We start from the raw sequence: 16,731 nt of genomic DNA, 5'->3' as shown, positions 1-16,731 counted from the left end.
GCCCGCGACCGAGCAGCCCATGCCAGCAGTGCCCGGCTCCTTACCTCCCCGGCAGGACCTCTGACCACCAGGACTGTGTTTCCCCAAGAAGCTGGAAGCATGCTGGAGAGTAGAGAGCAGGAGACAGGGAGCAATATATACTGAGCCAGATTTACAGGGAAAAGTACAGAAAAGGAAACCCAAGGAAGACTGTTGGGTGGAGAGCCCACGGCAGAAGTGGCTTCCAAGACGCCCAAAAGACCCAAACCCCAAATGAAGATCGCCCTAAGATCGGCCCATGCCAGGGCACAGCAAGGGGGGTGAGAGAGCAAAGGGAAAAGGCCTCCCCCACAGACTGGACCATCCCATTTGGGCATCCGCCCTCCCCCGGCACTGGGACAATATGAGCAGCTCTCAATGGGGAGGAGACCCAAGGATCCAGGGGTGGACAAATAATCCTTAAGAGCCCCCACCAGCCAGAGCCAAAGGAGGGTCTGCCCTTGCACAGATGCCACAGTCACCCCCGGGGGGACCCAAAGGAGTCAGAGAAGTGTGGGCGGAGGGGCAGCTCTTATTCCAAGGCCAAAGTCAGAGATTGACGGTCCTAGTCCTGGTGCCACCAGAAATCCATGGGTGACGTGGGGCAAGGTACTTTTCCTCTCTGGGCCTCAGTTTCCCCATATATTAGAAGAGGGGAATGTGCCTTCCTATCTTCAATAGAGAAGAGGGGATGCATATAATGCCGGACACCAAATCTCCACATGGGCACAAGCTTTTCTAGACTTTTCTCCAGGGACTGATTTGGCCCGGGAGAGGGACCATGATCAAACATCTAACATTCTTGGCAACAGCCTGGGCAGAGGGGCCACCCCTAAGGCTCTCTGAGCCCCTGAAATGCACCATCTTGGGTCGGCCTTTTATTAACTTTTAACCCATTCAGGGCCGGTGCAGGAGCACTATTTCCCCAGCAAGGCCATCCAAGGGTCCTCATGAAGTTCCTCCGCCCCTGCCTCTGGGTCCCCGAACCCCAGGGAGGACGCTGAGAGCTCCCCTGGGGTAGAACTGGCCCTGACCTGTCATCACTGGCTCCCAGCACCCCTCACGAGACCAGGTGCTCCACAAACACCCGAGGACCGGCAGATGCCGCTACAGCACCCAGCACCCCGTCTGGCCGTAGGCAGTGTCGGCCACTAAAAGCAGCCTGACGGTGAGACAGCACACATTTTTTGGCTTTCTCAACCTGGTTATACAACTCAGATGATGCCTCTGATTCCTCCTGGTCATTGGAACCCTCCGAGGGCAGGAGTGAGGACCACAGTCCTGTAGATACCCAAGCTGAGGCCAAGCAGAGGTGAAGAAGTGATGAGCCCGAGTGCACACAGCCGAGGAGCCCCTTGTCGGCAGAGTCGGGGCAAGGACACGAGTCTTCCTATCCCCTGGCCTGTGTGTCCGGCACTCGGCCGTGTGCATGGGTGGGGCCGGTCAGTGCCTGCGCGCTGCCGGGGCTTAAACATCTGGCCCTCACCCCTGCAGACCTGCCCTCCACACAGCAGCACCCACTGCGCTAGGCCACCCTGTGCCAGGCTCTGGGGGAGCCTGGCCTGCGCCCACAGCTACCTTTGATGACAAAGGCCTCTGACAGCAGCCGCAGCTGATAGAGAGGCTTGTTCTCCACGGACATGTCCTCGATCCCGGCCCGCGCGTACATGCTGATGGCGTCGCGGTAACAGCCCTCCAGGTAGTGCAGCTTGCCCAGGATCAGCATGGCCTCACGCATGTACTGTGGCTGAAAGCACAGGGACCTGGTCAGTGGGCTCCGGCCCCAGCACTTCCGCCCCCACCCTACCAGGCACCCTGGGGTGAACACCCCTGCAGGCCACAAAGATTTGCCTGCGTGTCTGCTCGGACACCTGCCTCCCCCTGGAAGTCCACCCCGACGCCGGAGCACGTGCTGGCAGCTCCCTGCTCGCCTTCTCTGCAAGCCAGCACCCTGGCTCTCAAAATTCTTCTACGCGTCCCGAATTGTTTCATGCATGTGTGTCTTTTGCCCCCAACTAGACTCCGGGCAGCTTGCAGACTGGGCCCCATCTTCTCTCTCCTGAAGTCCCTGTGGGCTTCAGTCCAAGGCTGGGCACTCAGCAGCGCAGGCCCTTGTTCTAAATGCCATGAGGCACCCAGGGACAGAGCCAAGTTTGGTGCTGCCCATGGCTCTCACAATCTGGGGGGGTCCTCTTCAAGAAGACGAATGCGGCTTTACAAATATATATATTATAAATATATCATATATAATTAGGTGAAAGGCCTTGGAAAGAGCCCTGCAAGGGAGAGGCCCTGAAGTTTAAGCCCCTGGGGAAAGCCCGCAGCCCCTCACTGGCGCTGGGGACTTTGAGGAGCTGCCCCACCAGCACGGGACAGGAGGCAGAGGAGGAAGGTGGCCCACTGGGTGCCTCTTAACAGAAGTAGGTGAAACCCCCAGAGAACCTCTTTTGTTGCTCAGATGTGGCCTCTCTCTCTCTTTCTCTAAGCCAACTTGGCAAGTGAACTCACTGCCCTCCCCACTACCTGGGACATGACTCCCAGGGGTGTAAATCTCCCTGGCAACGTGGGACAGGTCTACCAGGATAAACTGGGACCCGGCATCAAAGGATTGAGAAAGCCGTCTTGACCAAAAAGTGAAAGAGAGAAATGAGACAAAATAGAGTTTCAATGGCTGAAAGATTTCAAACAGAGTCGAGAGATTATCCTGAAGGTTATTCTTATGCATTATATAGATATCCCTTTTTAGTTTATGGTGTATTGGAGTGGCTGGAGGGAAGTACCTGAAGCTGCTGAACTGTGTTCCAGTAGCCTCGATACTTGAAGATGATTGTGTAACTATAAAACTCTCACAATGTGACTGTGTGATTTTAAAAACCTTGTGTCTGATGCTCCTTTTCTCCAGGGTATGGACAGAAGAGTTAAAAAAATAAATAAATAAAATAAGGATAACATAAATAAATAACAGGGAGAGATAAAAGGTAAAAATTGGGCAGATTGAAATACTATGGGTCAATCAATTAAACGGAGGGGTAAGGTGTATGGGAAGTATGAATTCTTTCATTTTCTTTTTATTTCTTTCTCTGGAGTGATACAAATGTTTTAAAAATGATCATGGTGAAGAACACACAACTATGTGATGATATTGTGAGCCGTTGACTGTACAATATGGCTGGACTGTACGTGTGTGGCTATTTCTCAAGTAAAAAAAAAAAAAAATGGGTGAAAGTTCAAGATCAAGGATGCTCAAAGTGCCTGGACTCAAACTTGTTCCCATTCCCCTACTTCCTCGAGTGCTGCTGCTGCCCAAACCTCCGCCCCATTCAAGGACCCTCAAGGTCTCCCTTATCGCCCAAGGAGGCCAGGGGTGCCACTGGCCACCCCCGCCCAGTGCTGCTGAGGAGGGTGGGCGGGCCCGCTCTGAGGGCTCCCACCACGTGACGTCACCTGCGCAGCCCCCTGTCCCCATTCCCGGGCTCAGGCCGCCAGCAACTCTAGGGGCCGGACTCTGCCACCAATCACCAACGCTGCCCTCAGGGCTTCCGAGACACACAGCCCTGGACCCACGCTGGCCTCGGTCAGGGCAGGGGTACTCTGTCCCTGCCTCCCTGAAGGGAAGTAAGAGTCTGGGAATCTATACCCCGGGGGGAAGCCTCCACCGCTCCCCACCATCGGCTGCCCTCTCAGAAGCCAACTAAGAAACGGACAGAGGCAAAGTCACGCTCGAGGGAAGCCAAATTCTCTCTCCCTACTGGTGATTTTGTTTTTGTAAATACACTTTCCTCCTCCAAGCCTTTGCTGACACAGGTCCCCTATCTGGAACAGTCATCTCTCCTTCCTCTCAGCCTTTCCAGATCCAGATCCTCTTCCATCCTTTGGGCCCCTGCTCAGGCCACCTCCTCCTGGAAGCCTCCCTGACTACCAGTGCCCTCCCTTCTGAGAGGTGCCTACAACGCCTCTCTCAAGTGGACCATTATTCAGCCCTGCCTGCCTGCCTTATGTATTCTCTGACTACTGATTAACTCTCAAATGCTGAATTTTTCAAGGGCATTTACTGGTCTCCCCAAATAGGCCACCTACCCACTCCCTAGGCCAGGACCAAAGTTTACACACCCCCAAAGACACAAAGCCCCCATCCCCTTCAAGCTGGGCCATGCCCCCCACTGGCTGCAAACCATGGGCACATGTCCTCCCTACTCAGGCCTCGTTTTCCTGATGACACCCACGCCTGACCTCCCATTGCAGCAATACTGAGTATTAATGGAGCAAGGTCCAGAAAAGAGCTTTGAACTTTTCTCGAGAAAGCAGCGAGATAAATACAGGGTATGAGTAATTATTATTATTATCCTCTTCTCCTGCAAAGGGGGAAGTGGGAGCTAGGCTCTGAGGGACACATTTCAGGGCTTCTGGACAGGGTGTAGCTAATGGTGGCTCCTGGTGGACTGATGACAGTTTAAGAAGAGCGTGGGGAAAATTAAAGACCATGAAGTGAATGTTTCATAAAGCTAAGTTTGTGCTATTTAAAAGGCTGCCCTTTACCTTGAAAGCAGTATACTCATCTTGCATTTTGCATCAACAGTCTTTCCTTTTTGGAGTGATAGTTATAGAAGAGGGTACAGTTTGCTGTTGCTTTTTGCTTTTTTTTTTAATGTCCTTATGGCAAGGTGAAAAGCTGGCTACACTCTGTAGGACCCGTGCATTTGGATTTGAAGTGATCTTGGTCTGTGAACACAACAGTCTCAGAGCTGTGAGACCCGGCAGGTCACTGAGTCTGGAGAAAAACCCCTCCATTGTGAGTGCCAGGCTCGTCACCTGTTCTTGCTTGCCTCAGGTCTCCATTAATAAAAAGGAAGGCATGACCTCCTGAGGTGATTTGGGTAAGAGGAAAGAAGAAATGAACTGTAAAACGGGACCTATGGAAGTGGGCATGTCAGCATCACAGCTAACCTTAGTCCCAGCTTCCCGGTCAGTATTTTATCTCCATTCCAGTCCTTTGGGAGGCAGCACAAGGAGTCTTGGTACATTAGAGCTCAGAGTCTTAGAGAGAAATAGGCCTGGGTTCAAATTCCACACCGGCTACCGCGGACTTTGGCTAAGTGACCTAACCTCTCACAAGCCTGTTTCGTCCCTGAGAAAATGGGAACAAGAGCAATGAGATAGCATGATGCCTGGTTTCTGTTGGATAATGGAGGTTCTGATGAGTGGCTGGGGATCACCTGGAGTAGGTAACCCAAGACCCACCTCCCCTCCTGGGCCTTCAGAGCTACTTGGAATGCACGAGGTTCCACGTGAGATTTCATCTGCTGCCAAGGAAGCTCACCCCCAGACACACCCTGACCTTTGGGGGTAAGACAGAGAATCCCACAAACTATTTTTAATATTTTATTTTGCCTGATCAACATCAAGTTTTTGACTTTGACCTGGAGATAAATATATATAATGGCAATTTCTCACCATTATTGGTACCTATGTATGTGTTTGGTTAATTAAACACGGTAATGCTTGCATTTAATAAATGGGATCTAGTAGATGAAACAGTTTTCAAAATGATACATGTGGCCATCATTTACTCAGCAAATATAAGGAATAAGGTACCAGCATGGAGAAAGCTTCAAGTTCTAAATGAAAAAGGGCAAGTTGTCAAATATACCTCCTATGATTCCTGTAAGAAGAGAAAGCACTGTGTGTGTGTATGTGTGTTGAAAAGAAAAAGGTATGCAGGACACACACAGAATGGTGACTAGTGCTCAACCCTGGGGCTTTTATTTATTATTCAAATTATTCATTGGCTATATTTTTGAAAACAAGAATGCATCACCTTTGGATTTTTTTTAAATTTAATGGCACCTATCAGGATTCAAATAAAAATGGGTCTTGGTGAGAAAGACTTGGAACCCACCAAACAAGTCTGACCCTTTCCCTTGGCAGATAAGGAATTGATGGCCCTAGAGGTCAAGGGACATGTGCAGGTCCAACAGCTACTTTAACCTAACATGAACCCTGTGGAGGAGCTTAAAAACAGGTTTCTCATGACAGGTTCTACCTCCACCCAGCAAGACTGTTCATGTGAACAAGGCAGGTATGTGCTGCTTGGGCAAAGCCCCTAGAACGAAAGGCTGCCCCAGGCCATCTGCCTCTTTCTTTGGTTGCCACCAAGAATCTTCAAACCCGAAGACATATTGAAGCTCCTCTGCTGAATATCCCCCAAGGGCTTTCCATTTCACTCAGAGGGAAAGCCATTTTCCTTCAGTGGGCTCCACAACCCTACAGGGTCTGCCTCCCACGACACCCTCTCTTTCTCCTTCCGATACCATCTCCCCTGTGCTCCCCCAGCTCACTCCTCTCCAACCAATGGCCTCCTCCTGTTTCTTGAGCATGCCAGGCACATTCCCACCTCTGGGCCTTTGCACCTGCCATTTCCTCCACCTAAAATGCCTTCTCCCTAAATACCTACATGCTCCTTCCCTCACTTTCTTTAGGCCACTGCTCAAATACTGCTTTCTCTGTGAGACCTTTCCTGGCCATACCCCCTAAAATTCTAGTTCTGCTCCATCACTCCTCATTTCCCTTCCTTGCTTTGTTTTTCTCCTCACAGCTCCATCACCATCTGACATCTTGCCGAGTTTACTGCAGAGGTTACTGGTTCATCTAGTTTACAGATAACTGAATGTATGCTTGGTGAAGACAGCATTTTTACTGTCTTATTCATTCCAGTGCCCTCACTGCCTAGACAAATACCTAGCATATGGTAGGCACTCAATTAATACTTGCTGAATTAAGTGAGCCACCTGAAACCCAGGCCAACACCCCCTCCCCTGAGAAGACTCCCCGACCCTCCCTCCTTCTCCACTCAAGGAGCAGACCCTCCATTTCCACTGACACGTCTCAGGGGCTGGTGGTCTGCTCATTGTGCTTTCCCTTCATCTTCAAGTCCCAGGACACCCCCAACCTCCCTGAGCATTCCACACTGCTCACAGAAGAAGCTGCACACTCCTCAGCCTGGCATTCCAATGACCATTCCCCGGCACCAATGCAATGTTACAACCCAATTCTGCACCACTCACCTTCACGCATGCTAAACCGACCTACCTCCCATTTCTTCCAGGAGCCCTTAGGTTGCATGCTGCTTCCTTACCTTCTCATGCCCAGCCCTACCATCTCTAAGTGTCTGCATCTCTCCTCCCTCCAAGGTCCAGCCCCCAGAAAGTTCCAATTCTAATACTACCCTCACCCTGACCCTGCTCCCCACCCACATATATATCATACCCACCTTGGACCATGGCTTTTTGTTTTTGCATGGGCAGGCACCAGGACTCGAACCCAGGTCTCTGGCATGGCAGGTAAGAACTCTGCCTGCTGAGCCACTGTGGCCCGCCCTGGACCATGGCTTTTATTTGCCTATAGGACTTATCTTCCTACTAGACCTGCAATTCTGCAAGGGCAGGGTCCCTTCTGGATTCATCTTTATTACCCTCAGAGCACATAACACAGTACCTTGCACTCAGCAGGTGCTTGATAAAATGTTTAAGTTAGTACACAGATTGCTTTCACACATCTGTTGAAGCTCACTAATGAGTATGTCTAACAACATACCCATATCCTATTAGGGCTCAAGATACACTGTAATCTAGAGCAGTCTCAAATGTCAATGCACACCCAAATCACCAGGAGATCTGGCTAAAATGCAAGTTCTGATTCAGATTCTGCTTTTCTAACTGGCTCCCAGATGATGCTCGCACTGCTGGTGGGTGGACCATGCTTTGAGCAGCAAAGGTATAAAGAAGGTCTTGCATACAGTAGGTGCTCAGTAAATTCACATGGACTTACACTGGCTAGCCCTGTTACTGAGCTCTTCTATAGCTAGCCAGCTCTGTATGTATGGTGCCTCCATCTAGTTCACAGACTCACTGAGGTCTTATTTCCCTGGGGACCCCAGAGAGCCTAAAAAGGCAGGTGCATATTAAGCCAACCCAGCGCCGTCCAGTAGAAACAGAATGCAAGCCACATGTGTTATTCTAAATTTTCTAGTCAAGTTTTCTAATAAATTCTCTAGCCACATTAAAAAAGGTAAAAAAAATAGTCAAAATTAATTTTAATAACTTATTTTATTTAACCCAATATATCCCAAATATCATTGCAACATGTAATCAATATAAATATTAACTTTCTTTTTTTTTTACATGGGCAGGCACTGGGAATCGAACCTGGGTCCTCTGGCATGGCAAGCAAGCATTCTTGCCTGCTGAGCCACCGTGGCCCGCCATTAACGTTATTAATATCAATGAAATCTTTTAGTCTTCATTCTATACTAAGTCTTTGAATTCTAGTGGGTATTTTACACTTAAACAGCATATCCCAATTCAGACTAAGCCACATCTCAAGAGCTCAACGGCCATGTGGGGCTAGCGGCTACTGAACTGGACAGTGCAGGGCTAACCCTTAAGAGGGGCACATTGCTCAAGGGACCAAATGACCCGGGGAGGGGGTGGGGCTTGACAGCACGGGGGAGGCAGGAGGGAGGGGCAGGAGGCCTAGGCCCGGGGGCTGGGGACTTACCGCCAGCCTCCCGTGGTTAAGGATACTGCTCAGGTAGTTTTTGGCTTCATTCATCCTCGGCTCATTCTTCTCCAGCAGGGGGATGGAGTCCTTGACCTTCGCGTGGTTCTCTTTCAAACACTGCTCCAGTTGGGCCTCAGCCAGGAGCAATTTTCCAAAATCATCTGGAAGACAGGGCAGGAACGAGATGGGTACGTGCCAGAGGCAACCCTGCACCCCGTGGATGTTGGGGGCGGTAGGTGCCCCCGTGCACTGCCCCCCCCCCACTCCACTCCAGCCCCAGCAAATGAATGGCTCACGTCTGAGAAAACAAAGGCACATTTTCCACAAATTAAAACGTGGCCACATTCACATGTCCCCTTTGGGTTTATTTCCTGCTGCAGTTTGATGGTTGAGGAGGTAGAGTTCCCAGGACTTGGGGCAAATTCCCAAAACTTTAGTATTTAAAATGAAATTTTAAAAGGAAAAAGTCATACCCAGTCCTTGCTGTGGGTAATAAGTTCTCAATCAAATGAAGAATTCTCCCCAAACCGGAGGGAAAATATGAAGTGGGCTGATGCATTTTCACATGCTCCTAATTTCTGTGTAACCATAATCGGTTTACTCCATTTTTAAGGTATTTTAATACGACCCAAGGAAAGCTTAGCGGACAGAGCCAAAAGTGAAGGCGGAGAGCAGATTTACTAATGCAGCGAGGCAAACCCTTGAACAGGCTTAGCGCTGACCCTTTAGAGGGTGTTCTCATGTGCGGACCCTCGTCTGCAGACTGCACCCCATGGCGGGCAGCTTTACTCTGCTGGGTTTAATTTGCTGCCTGCCCAGACCACACCGAACACTGCAACCTCCAGCCGAGGAGACGGGACTGGGAGCTGACTGTTTCGTCTGAGGCTGGCCCGAGAGTGGGTCCACGACGGCCTGGGCTGCTGTGCTCTGTGCGACTGGCCCACTGCCCCCGAGGGCAAGGACCAAACCTGTCACTTGGTATAGGAGCCCCAAATACCTGCCAAATGACTCAGCTCTAAACTACCCCCTGAGCAAGCCTAAGGCTCACGGAGGGACCACCCAAACCTGTCTCCAGGAATGCCCACTTGGTCCCAGTCTCTCCCAGTGCTCTTTCAGCTGCCAGGATGGCATTCTCAGACCACAGGGTTAGAGAATCTGCTCACATCTCAAAGCCACCGATCCAAAATGGTAAGGAGACCCCCCTCAGAGAGCAGAATCCGAGGAGCAGTTGCAGGATGTTTTACCTCTGAGAATGCTACAGCGTACCATCAGATCCTTTGCTACCTCATGATTTTTTTTTTTTTTAACATGGGCAGGTACCAGGAACAGAACCAGGGTCCGCAGCATGAGCCACCGTGGCCCGCCCCCTCATGATTCTTTAAATTAACATTTTGAAGTAATGGCAAAAAAAAAAAAGAAGTACCTAGTTCAAACTATCATCCATTGCTGGTGGGAACATAAATTGGCAGAACCTTTCAAAAAGGGCAGTTTGGCTATATATATATAATTTATTTTTATACATCCCCAGTGACCCAGCAATTCCACTCTTGAGGGTGTCCCTGTACATGTGTAAAATGACCTACATACAAAGTCTTTCCTGCAGCACTACTTATAATAGCAAAAAAAAATTAGAAACAACTGGCATGCCCCTCAACAGATGAGTGATTAATAAAGTACGTTACACCCATGAAATGGGATCCCGGAGTCATAAAAAGGAAGGTCTCTATGTGCTTGTTATGGTATGAGCGCCAAGGTGAGCTGATATGAAAGCAAAATGCACATCAATGCACAGAATATGTGTGTTGATGCACAAAATATGTGAAAGGATACACAAACATCTGATAACCGTTCTGGCTTATGCTGGAGGGTGGGGCAGGGGACAGAGAGGGCCAGAAGGCTTTTCACACTTTACTCTGGGACCTTGGGGATTTTGAACCTAGTCAAAGTAACATTCAAACCAAACAGGAATGGAAGGCAATCTTCTCCGTTTCCAAATGTCAGCTGGGAGGAAAGGCGGGCTGCTTAGCAGTGGGTGCACGGGACAAACAGCCCTGAGCTGCATTCCTGGGTTATAACCCGGCTGTGTGACCCCGGGCAAGGTGCTTTCCCTCTCTAATCTATATTACACCTGCAAAATCAGGGGGGAGGGTTAGGAGACTGCCAAGAGTCTGGACTCCAGACCTCGGCTGCTTCGGAGGGAAACGTGTCCCTCGGAACGTCGCCAGCAGCTCCCACCTGAAACCCCGCCTCCCGGGCTGGTCCGCGTCTCCGCCGCCCAGTGCCTCGGCGCGCGGGCACGGCAGGCGGGCACGGCTCACGGGCACGCTCACCGGCGCGACGCGCGGGCACGACCTAGCCTTCGGGCCCCGAGGCCCCCCGCCTTCGCTCAGCCGCGCAAACTACGAGCTGTCCCCGGAGTTCGTCGGTTCAGATCCTTTACGCCGGGAGAAACCAGCTTCCTTCCAGGCAAACCTCAATCTCAAAATACTCCCTTTAGTAAGCACTTTTCCCCCAAATAACGGGCGTGCCCTGACACCCGCACTATTCAAAGTGCGGCCCGCGACTGGTGTGGGTCCGGGAATGTTTGTTACCCAATCCCGAGGAGGTAAGTGCAGACGTTTTAGAGTACAGTTTAGAAACTTTGATAATAATTTGACAGAGTAATTCTGGGCCTGTTGAATCTAATCACAAAACACTGAGTCGTGTTTGTGTATTTTCCCTTTTCGTTTTTCTAGGCATTGATTTTTGTTGTATCTTTTGAAAGTATCAGAGCACAACAGATTGGAAATTGAAAACAAATTTTAAAAACCCCGATCCTTCACAGGTCTTTGAGAAGCCCTGCTCTAAACAACAGTGCTTTTACTGTGAAGGGGGGACTAATATTTGCTGAGGATTTAAGTGCCAGGCGCTTTAATATATAGTGTCATTGACTCTGCACAGCCCTAACAGAGGAAGGTATGCCCATTTTATAGATGATAAAGCTAGCCTTTCCTGAGCATTGACGCTGCACCCAGGCACTTTTCTGGTCTCTCCAGAGGAGAAAGCAGACTGACACCTAAAAATAACAAGGATAAGCTCAAAAGGCCCATAAGCGGCAGAGCTAGAATTCAAATCTGAGTCTGGGGGAACCCAAACCCCCCCTCTCCCCACCACCTGTTCCAGAGGCCTTGGCGGTACCTGAGAGCCCACAAGGAGCCCTCAAGGGTCTGCAGGGATGGATGGAAGGGCATGACTCTGTGGGTTACCAAAACTCTTCCCCAGGGGAATGTGGAGCCTCACACATTCAGATGTGTATGAGAGTGACAAGTATGTGTGCATGTGTGTGCTTGCCTCAGGATGTTACATTTCTACTCGTGGTTCCCTGGGATGAAGCTGTTATGGTCAATGGAGTAAGGGAGTGGAGAATTATAGGGAGTGGGCCCCTAGGAAGAAACATTTCTATAATCTAAGCCATTACATGCTTATGCTACCGAAAGTGGACTGTAGAGGAAATCATGACTGGTTTAAATCATTACCCGAAGCACGGGATAGCTATAGATCAGCCAAAACTGAATATATATGCAATATTGTTATGTCCACAGCCATTTAACCCAAAAAACAGTCTGTCTCCCCCTGCATTCCATAGGACCAAAGCTTCTGCAGTTTAAAAAATAAAGAACAGTCTAAGAGCTGTAAAATGTAGATTAAAAGTTAATAGCATTCTGGGCGGGCCACAGTGGCTCAGCGGCAAGAACGCTTGCCTGCCATGCCAGAGGACCCGGGTTCGTTTCCCGGTGCCTGCCCATGTAAAAAAAAAAAAAGAAGTTAATAGCATTTTGGAGTAATGAAAATGTTCTACAATTGATCATGGGTTGTTTGCACAACTATGTGATGATACTGTGAGCCAGTGATTGTGTACTTCCGATGGTTTTTATGGTGTGTGAATATATCTCAATAAAACTGCATTTAGAAAAAAAAAAACAGCTAATAGTAGGGATAAGAGTTGTTCTCACTTTCATATACCTGCAAGTATCAGGCTCTTTTACTAATACTTGAGGTCCTTCTCCCATGCCTTTTTGCCCTCCCTCTTCAGTCCTCCACTCCGCCAATTTATTTTTAACAGGTATTCTGTAATTCACTTCCTTCTCTTCTTTCTTTGCCCAGTACTCCTTCCTTTTTCTTCTTTCCATCCTACTACTCTCAACCAGCCAGTCTGGGGAACTGAAGGATATTTTGGAATTGAAAGTGTTAGATTCTCAGTTGTTAAAATAAAAATCCAAGTGGATAGAGACGTTCCTGTCCTTCTCCAAAACAAGATAAAACTACTGTTCTTTTATCATCTCATTGTTTGAATCCTACTCCCTATCTAGGTTTGTGCTCCAGCTTCCCCACCCACCCTCACCCTCGCCCCCCACCCCCGTCACCCAGGAGTGGGGAGGTGGGGGAGGGGATCCTTTAGGAAGACTCAGGACTGTCAAACCTTCTCGGGGAATTGTGATTCTGGCAGCCCAGCCCAACCACCCTGCCCTCCGGAGGCTCCAGGGAATCAGCCGTTTAGTGGTCAGCCTGTCTTCTCATTGTCAACCCTTGTTTCGAAGGCCTCTTCGGCCACCTTCCCCACAGCCCTTGTAGCTTCTGCCCTTCTCCAGACCTTCTCAGGGACCCACTTCAAAGACACCAGTCTCCTCGCCGGACCCCTACGTGGAGGACGATGCTCCCCTCACCATGGCCAGCCTGCCCACCCCAGGGCTCAGACCCAGCCCTTCTCCCCAGGTCAAATGGAGGCCCCATGGTTTCTGCAGCTGTTCATCTCACAGGACCACTGCCAGCTGGAAACTTCCAACCACAGAGAGAAGAGGAAGCTGAAACCAGTGAGAGGCCACCTGCCCCAAACCTCACCCCCTCTAACTTAAAGCGAAGAAATGCTCAGAACAACCTCGTTTAAAAAAAAAAAAAAAAAAGAACAAAGGAGGACTACAGATTAGGAGAGACTCAGCATGGATGATGAGGGATGGACAGAGGGACAGACGTGATAAAACAATACAGTAAACCATTAGAGGTAAACTCTAGGTGGTAGTTGTACAGGAATTGAAAAATTCTTTCAACTTTGCTGTAAAAAATTCTTTCAACTTTGCTTTGAAGTTTGCACTATAAATGCTGAAGAAAAGAAAGAGCTTCTGAACACATCAGCCAAATGCAACATCTGACTTTATCTGGATCCTGTTTCTAACAAACCAACTCTGAAATGTAATCAAGTTTTTGGTGTGATAATGTATGGTGGTTATATTTCTAAAAAGAGTTTTTATTTAATAAATACACACTGAAATACTTATGTGTGGTGCAGGGGAGTGTGGGCTATTGCTCCAGAAAGATTGTTCGGGAGCTCACTCACAATCATTCATGCTGATCCATGGGTACATGGGATTTATTCTTCTCTCTACATTTTTTACAAAAATTACAGTTTTTGAAAATTTTCATAATAGGGTTTTCATTTGTTTTGTTTTGTTTTAACCACTTGAATGGGCTCTTTATTTTTACCCAAATACTCCCCGTCAGAGCCAGTCACACTTTGGGGTTCCCCTGCTGCCGCCCTGACCAAATCTGGACCGGATGTGCATTTCAAAGAAAATGTATAAACAGTACTACCACTACCCCCTGACTCTACCCCAGTGGGGGTGCATGGAGCCTCCTCAGACAGGAAAAGGGGGTCGGTCTTCTTAAGCATCTTCTGATGCCTCACGCCCACCCGACCAGAAAGAGTGGCCCCACCGCCACCGCACAGCCCCATCGGCTCCTCCGGCGCTCTGCCCCATTGGAAACGAGGCTGGACTCTGGGAGCTGTGTTTTCAGTTTCTGGAGGAAATTTCATTGACACAGAGAGAGAGCTCAGGGCTTCAGTCTATAAAATGGGGATCGAGTCCCTCCCTCAGCACCTTCCTTCCCCCCACCCCCCCAAATTATGGAACTGATTGCGAGTGTGCTCCAGTCCAGGTGGGGTTCTAAGAATCTCCAACCTGGATTGCGGGGGTGGGGGGGCCCTCAGCACTACACCCCCAACACGAGCAGGCTCTGAACCCCGTGACAGAGAAAACCAAAAGAAGAGATGATTGAAAAAGTGCTCCACTGATGGAGTTGGGGAGCCACTTGTTTTCTTCCCTCCTGTGTGTGTGTGTGTGTGTGTGTGTGTGTGTTGGGGGGGGTGTCTGGATTTAACAATGGGAGAAAAAAAATCACTCACAGAGCCCAAATCCAAGCAGGCAGGAGGGGCCCCACTACCCCTAACTCAGGAGCCACAGTGAAGGGGCAGCATCTGGAGGCAGGGACCCACCCCTGGGTATAGGCTCTGCCACAGTCTCTCTGGGCCTCAGTATCTCTGTCTCTAAAATGGGGACAATAACTCTTGCCCTTCTCACAGGGCAAGAATTACAAAAACAAACAAAAAAATAAAATAAAAAATAGAGAAAGCACTTTACAAACTATAGCCTGCCATACCATACCAATGTTTTCCAAACTGTGTTCCAACGAATGTGGCCAAGGTAAGTTTGGGAAATGCAGTATTTTATATTCTAACCCTGGCTTGGCCATACCATGGCAGGTGAGCATGTTAAAGGCTCTGGGAATTCCTGCAGTTAAAAAAAAAAATTCTCTTTAATGTGATTGAATCCATTTTTTCCACTTTCCAAATTTACTGACTTCCCATATCCTTTCTTTTTGGATGTTTATGGAGTGTTCAAGCTCTCTGAGACCTCTGAAGATCAGCTTAGGAGATTCAGCCCCTGGGTAGACACAAGGAGCCCCCCCCCCCCCCCCTCAGGCTTCCTGTCTAGCGCTCTGGGGTGCCAGCCTCACTCAGAGTCCCACACTTGGCCCAGGACCCAGTGCCATCTGATGGCTCGGTTCCCACTCCCACCCTCCCTGCCCCCTCCCAGCCCACTACCCCACACCGCGGGGAACCTGTCCTGTACCAGCTTCTCCCAAACACGCATCTTCAGCTTTGGCCTCACTGCCTCGTTCAGACCTACCCCAAAGCCTCAAAGTGACTGCCCCTGCCACCTAACCCCTTGCAGCAGCCTTCCACCCTCCCTCTCCTCTTGCCCAGCATATCTTGACCTTCCCAAGTGCTCATCAGAGGCCAAAGTATGCTGCTTCCTCGAGGTCCTCTTCCCTTTCTCTCAATTGAGCAATCCAACTACACAACCGCACTCTGATCACTTCCCTGTCTCCCCATCCATTCTGGGAGTTCTCGGAGGGCAGGAATTATCTACTGTACCAGTAAGTTAAAAGGATGTATTCAGAAACCGAGTTCAAATCCTGATTCTGCCATTTACTGGCTGCGTGACCCATTTAACTTCTCAGTGCCTCACTCTCCTTATCTATGTATACAGTGGGATGAAATAAGGGCTCCTGCCCCAGCGGGGTGGTTTTGAGGAGTTAATAATTTGACTAAAGTTTTAGGACAGTGTTTGTCCCGAGTAAGAGGTAGATAAGCACTGGCGGTTATTATTATTATCATTCCTTCCCCCCTCCCCACCCCCACAGAGCCTTCCTTTCCGATCTCTTTATATTTATTTATATGCTGGCTTTCCACAAAGGACCAGGCAGTGGCTCTGCATACAGACGGCGCTCAGGGTCTAGGGCTTTCCAGGCAGGGCTGCAGGCACCGGAACAGGACTTGAGGTTGGAAGTGAGGCGGGGTGTTCCCCCAATGCCACATCGGGGTGCTTTCCCGCCCCAGCCCAGCCAAACCAGCCCTACCGCTAAGCCACCCACTGCCACGGCGAGCCGGGTTCCGGGCCCGACCACGGATGAGGAAACCGAGGCCGGCCAGGCCTCTTTCCCACTTCTCCACCACCCCGCGCCGGCGCTAGGTCAAACCACCACCCGTGTCTGCTGCGAACCCAACTCCGTGCTCAACTTTACTTGGTGGAAACAGAGGGAAGGACAAGGAGAGTCGAGAGGAAGGCAAGAAGTCACAGCCTTCACCCGAAAGAGTTTAGAACATCCCCGAACTGTGGCGAGGACAGAGTCCAGTGGATGCACTGATACGTGCAGATACCATTTTGCAGTAGACGAAGTTACCCACATGATCTCCAGGCGCATAGAGCAAAACGTCCTTTTTCTCTTTCCCCCCAAGTAGAAGAACCGCCCTAATTATCCAGGCTGAGCCTTAGACCAGGA

The 16,731-nt window shown here is 49.8% G+C and overlaps 1 protein-coding gene across 2 annotated transcripts in view; it reads right to left on the bottom strand.

The window, feature by feature from the left end:
* Positions 1 to 16,731, bottom strand: part of TTC7A (tetratricopeptide repeat domain 7A) — a 113,800-nt gene that overhangs the window by 96,620 nt on the left and 449 nt on the right. For both annotated transcript variants that reach the window (XM_077134151.1, XM_077134152.1), the window contains exons 2-3: positions 8,572 to 8,735; positions 1,597 to 1,765 (exon numbers count right to left, since the gene is read on the bottom strand). In XM_077134151.1, the coding sequence (XP_076990266.1) occupies positions 1,597 to 1,765; positions 8,572 to 8,735 (333 nt within the window). The remainder of the gene's footprint in view (positions 1 to 1,596; positions 1,766 to 8,571; positions 8,736 to 16,731) is intronic.

This window comes from Tamandua tetradactyla, chromosome 17, assembly GCF_023851605.1.
Source record: "Tamandua tetradactyla isolate mTamTet1 chromosome 17, mTamTet1.pri, whole genome shotgun sequence".
NCBI classification, from domain to species: domain Eukaryota; kingdom Metazoa; phylum Chordata; class Mammalia; order Pilosa; family Myrmecophagidae; genus Tamandua; species Tamandua tetradactyla.
The sequence above is the reverse complement of the archived record's forward strand: the minus strand, read 5'-3'. Positions and strand labels throughout refer to the sequence as shown.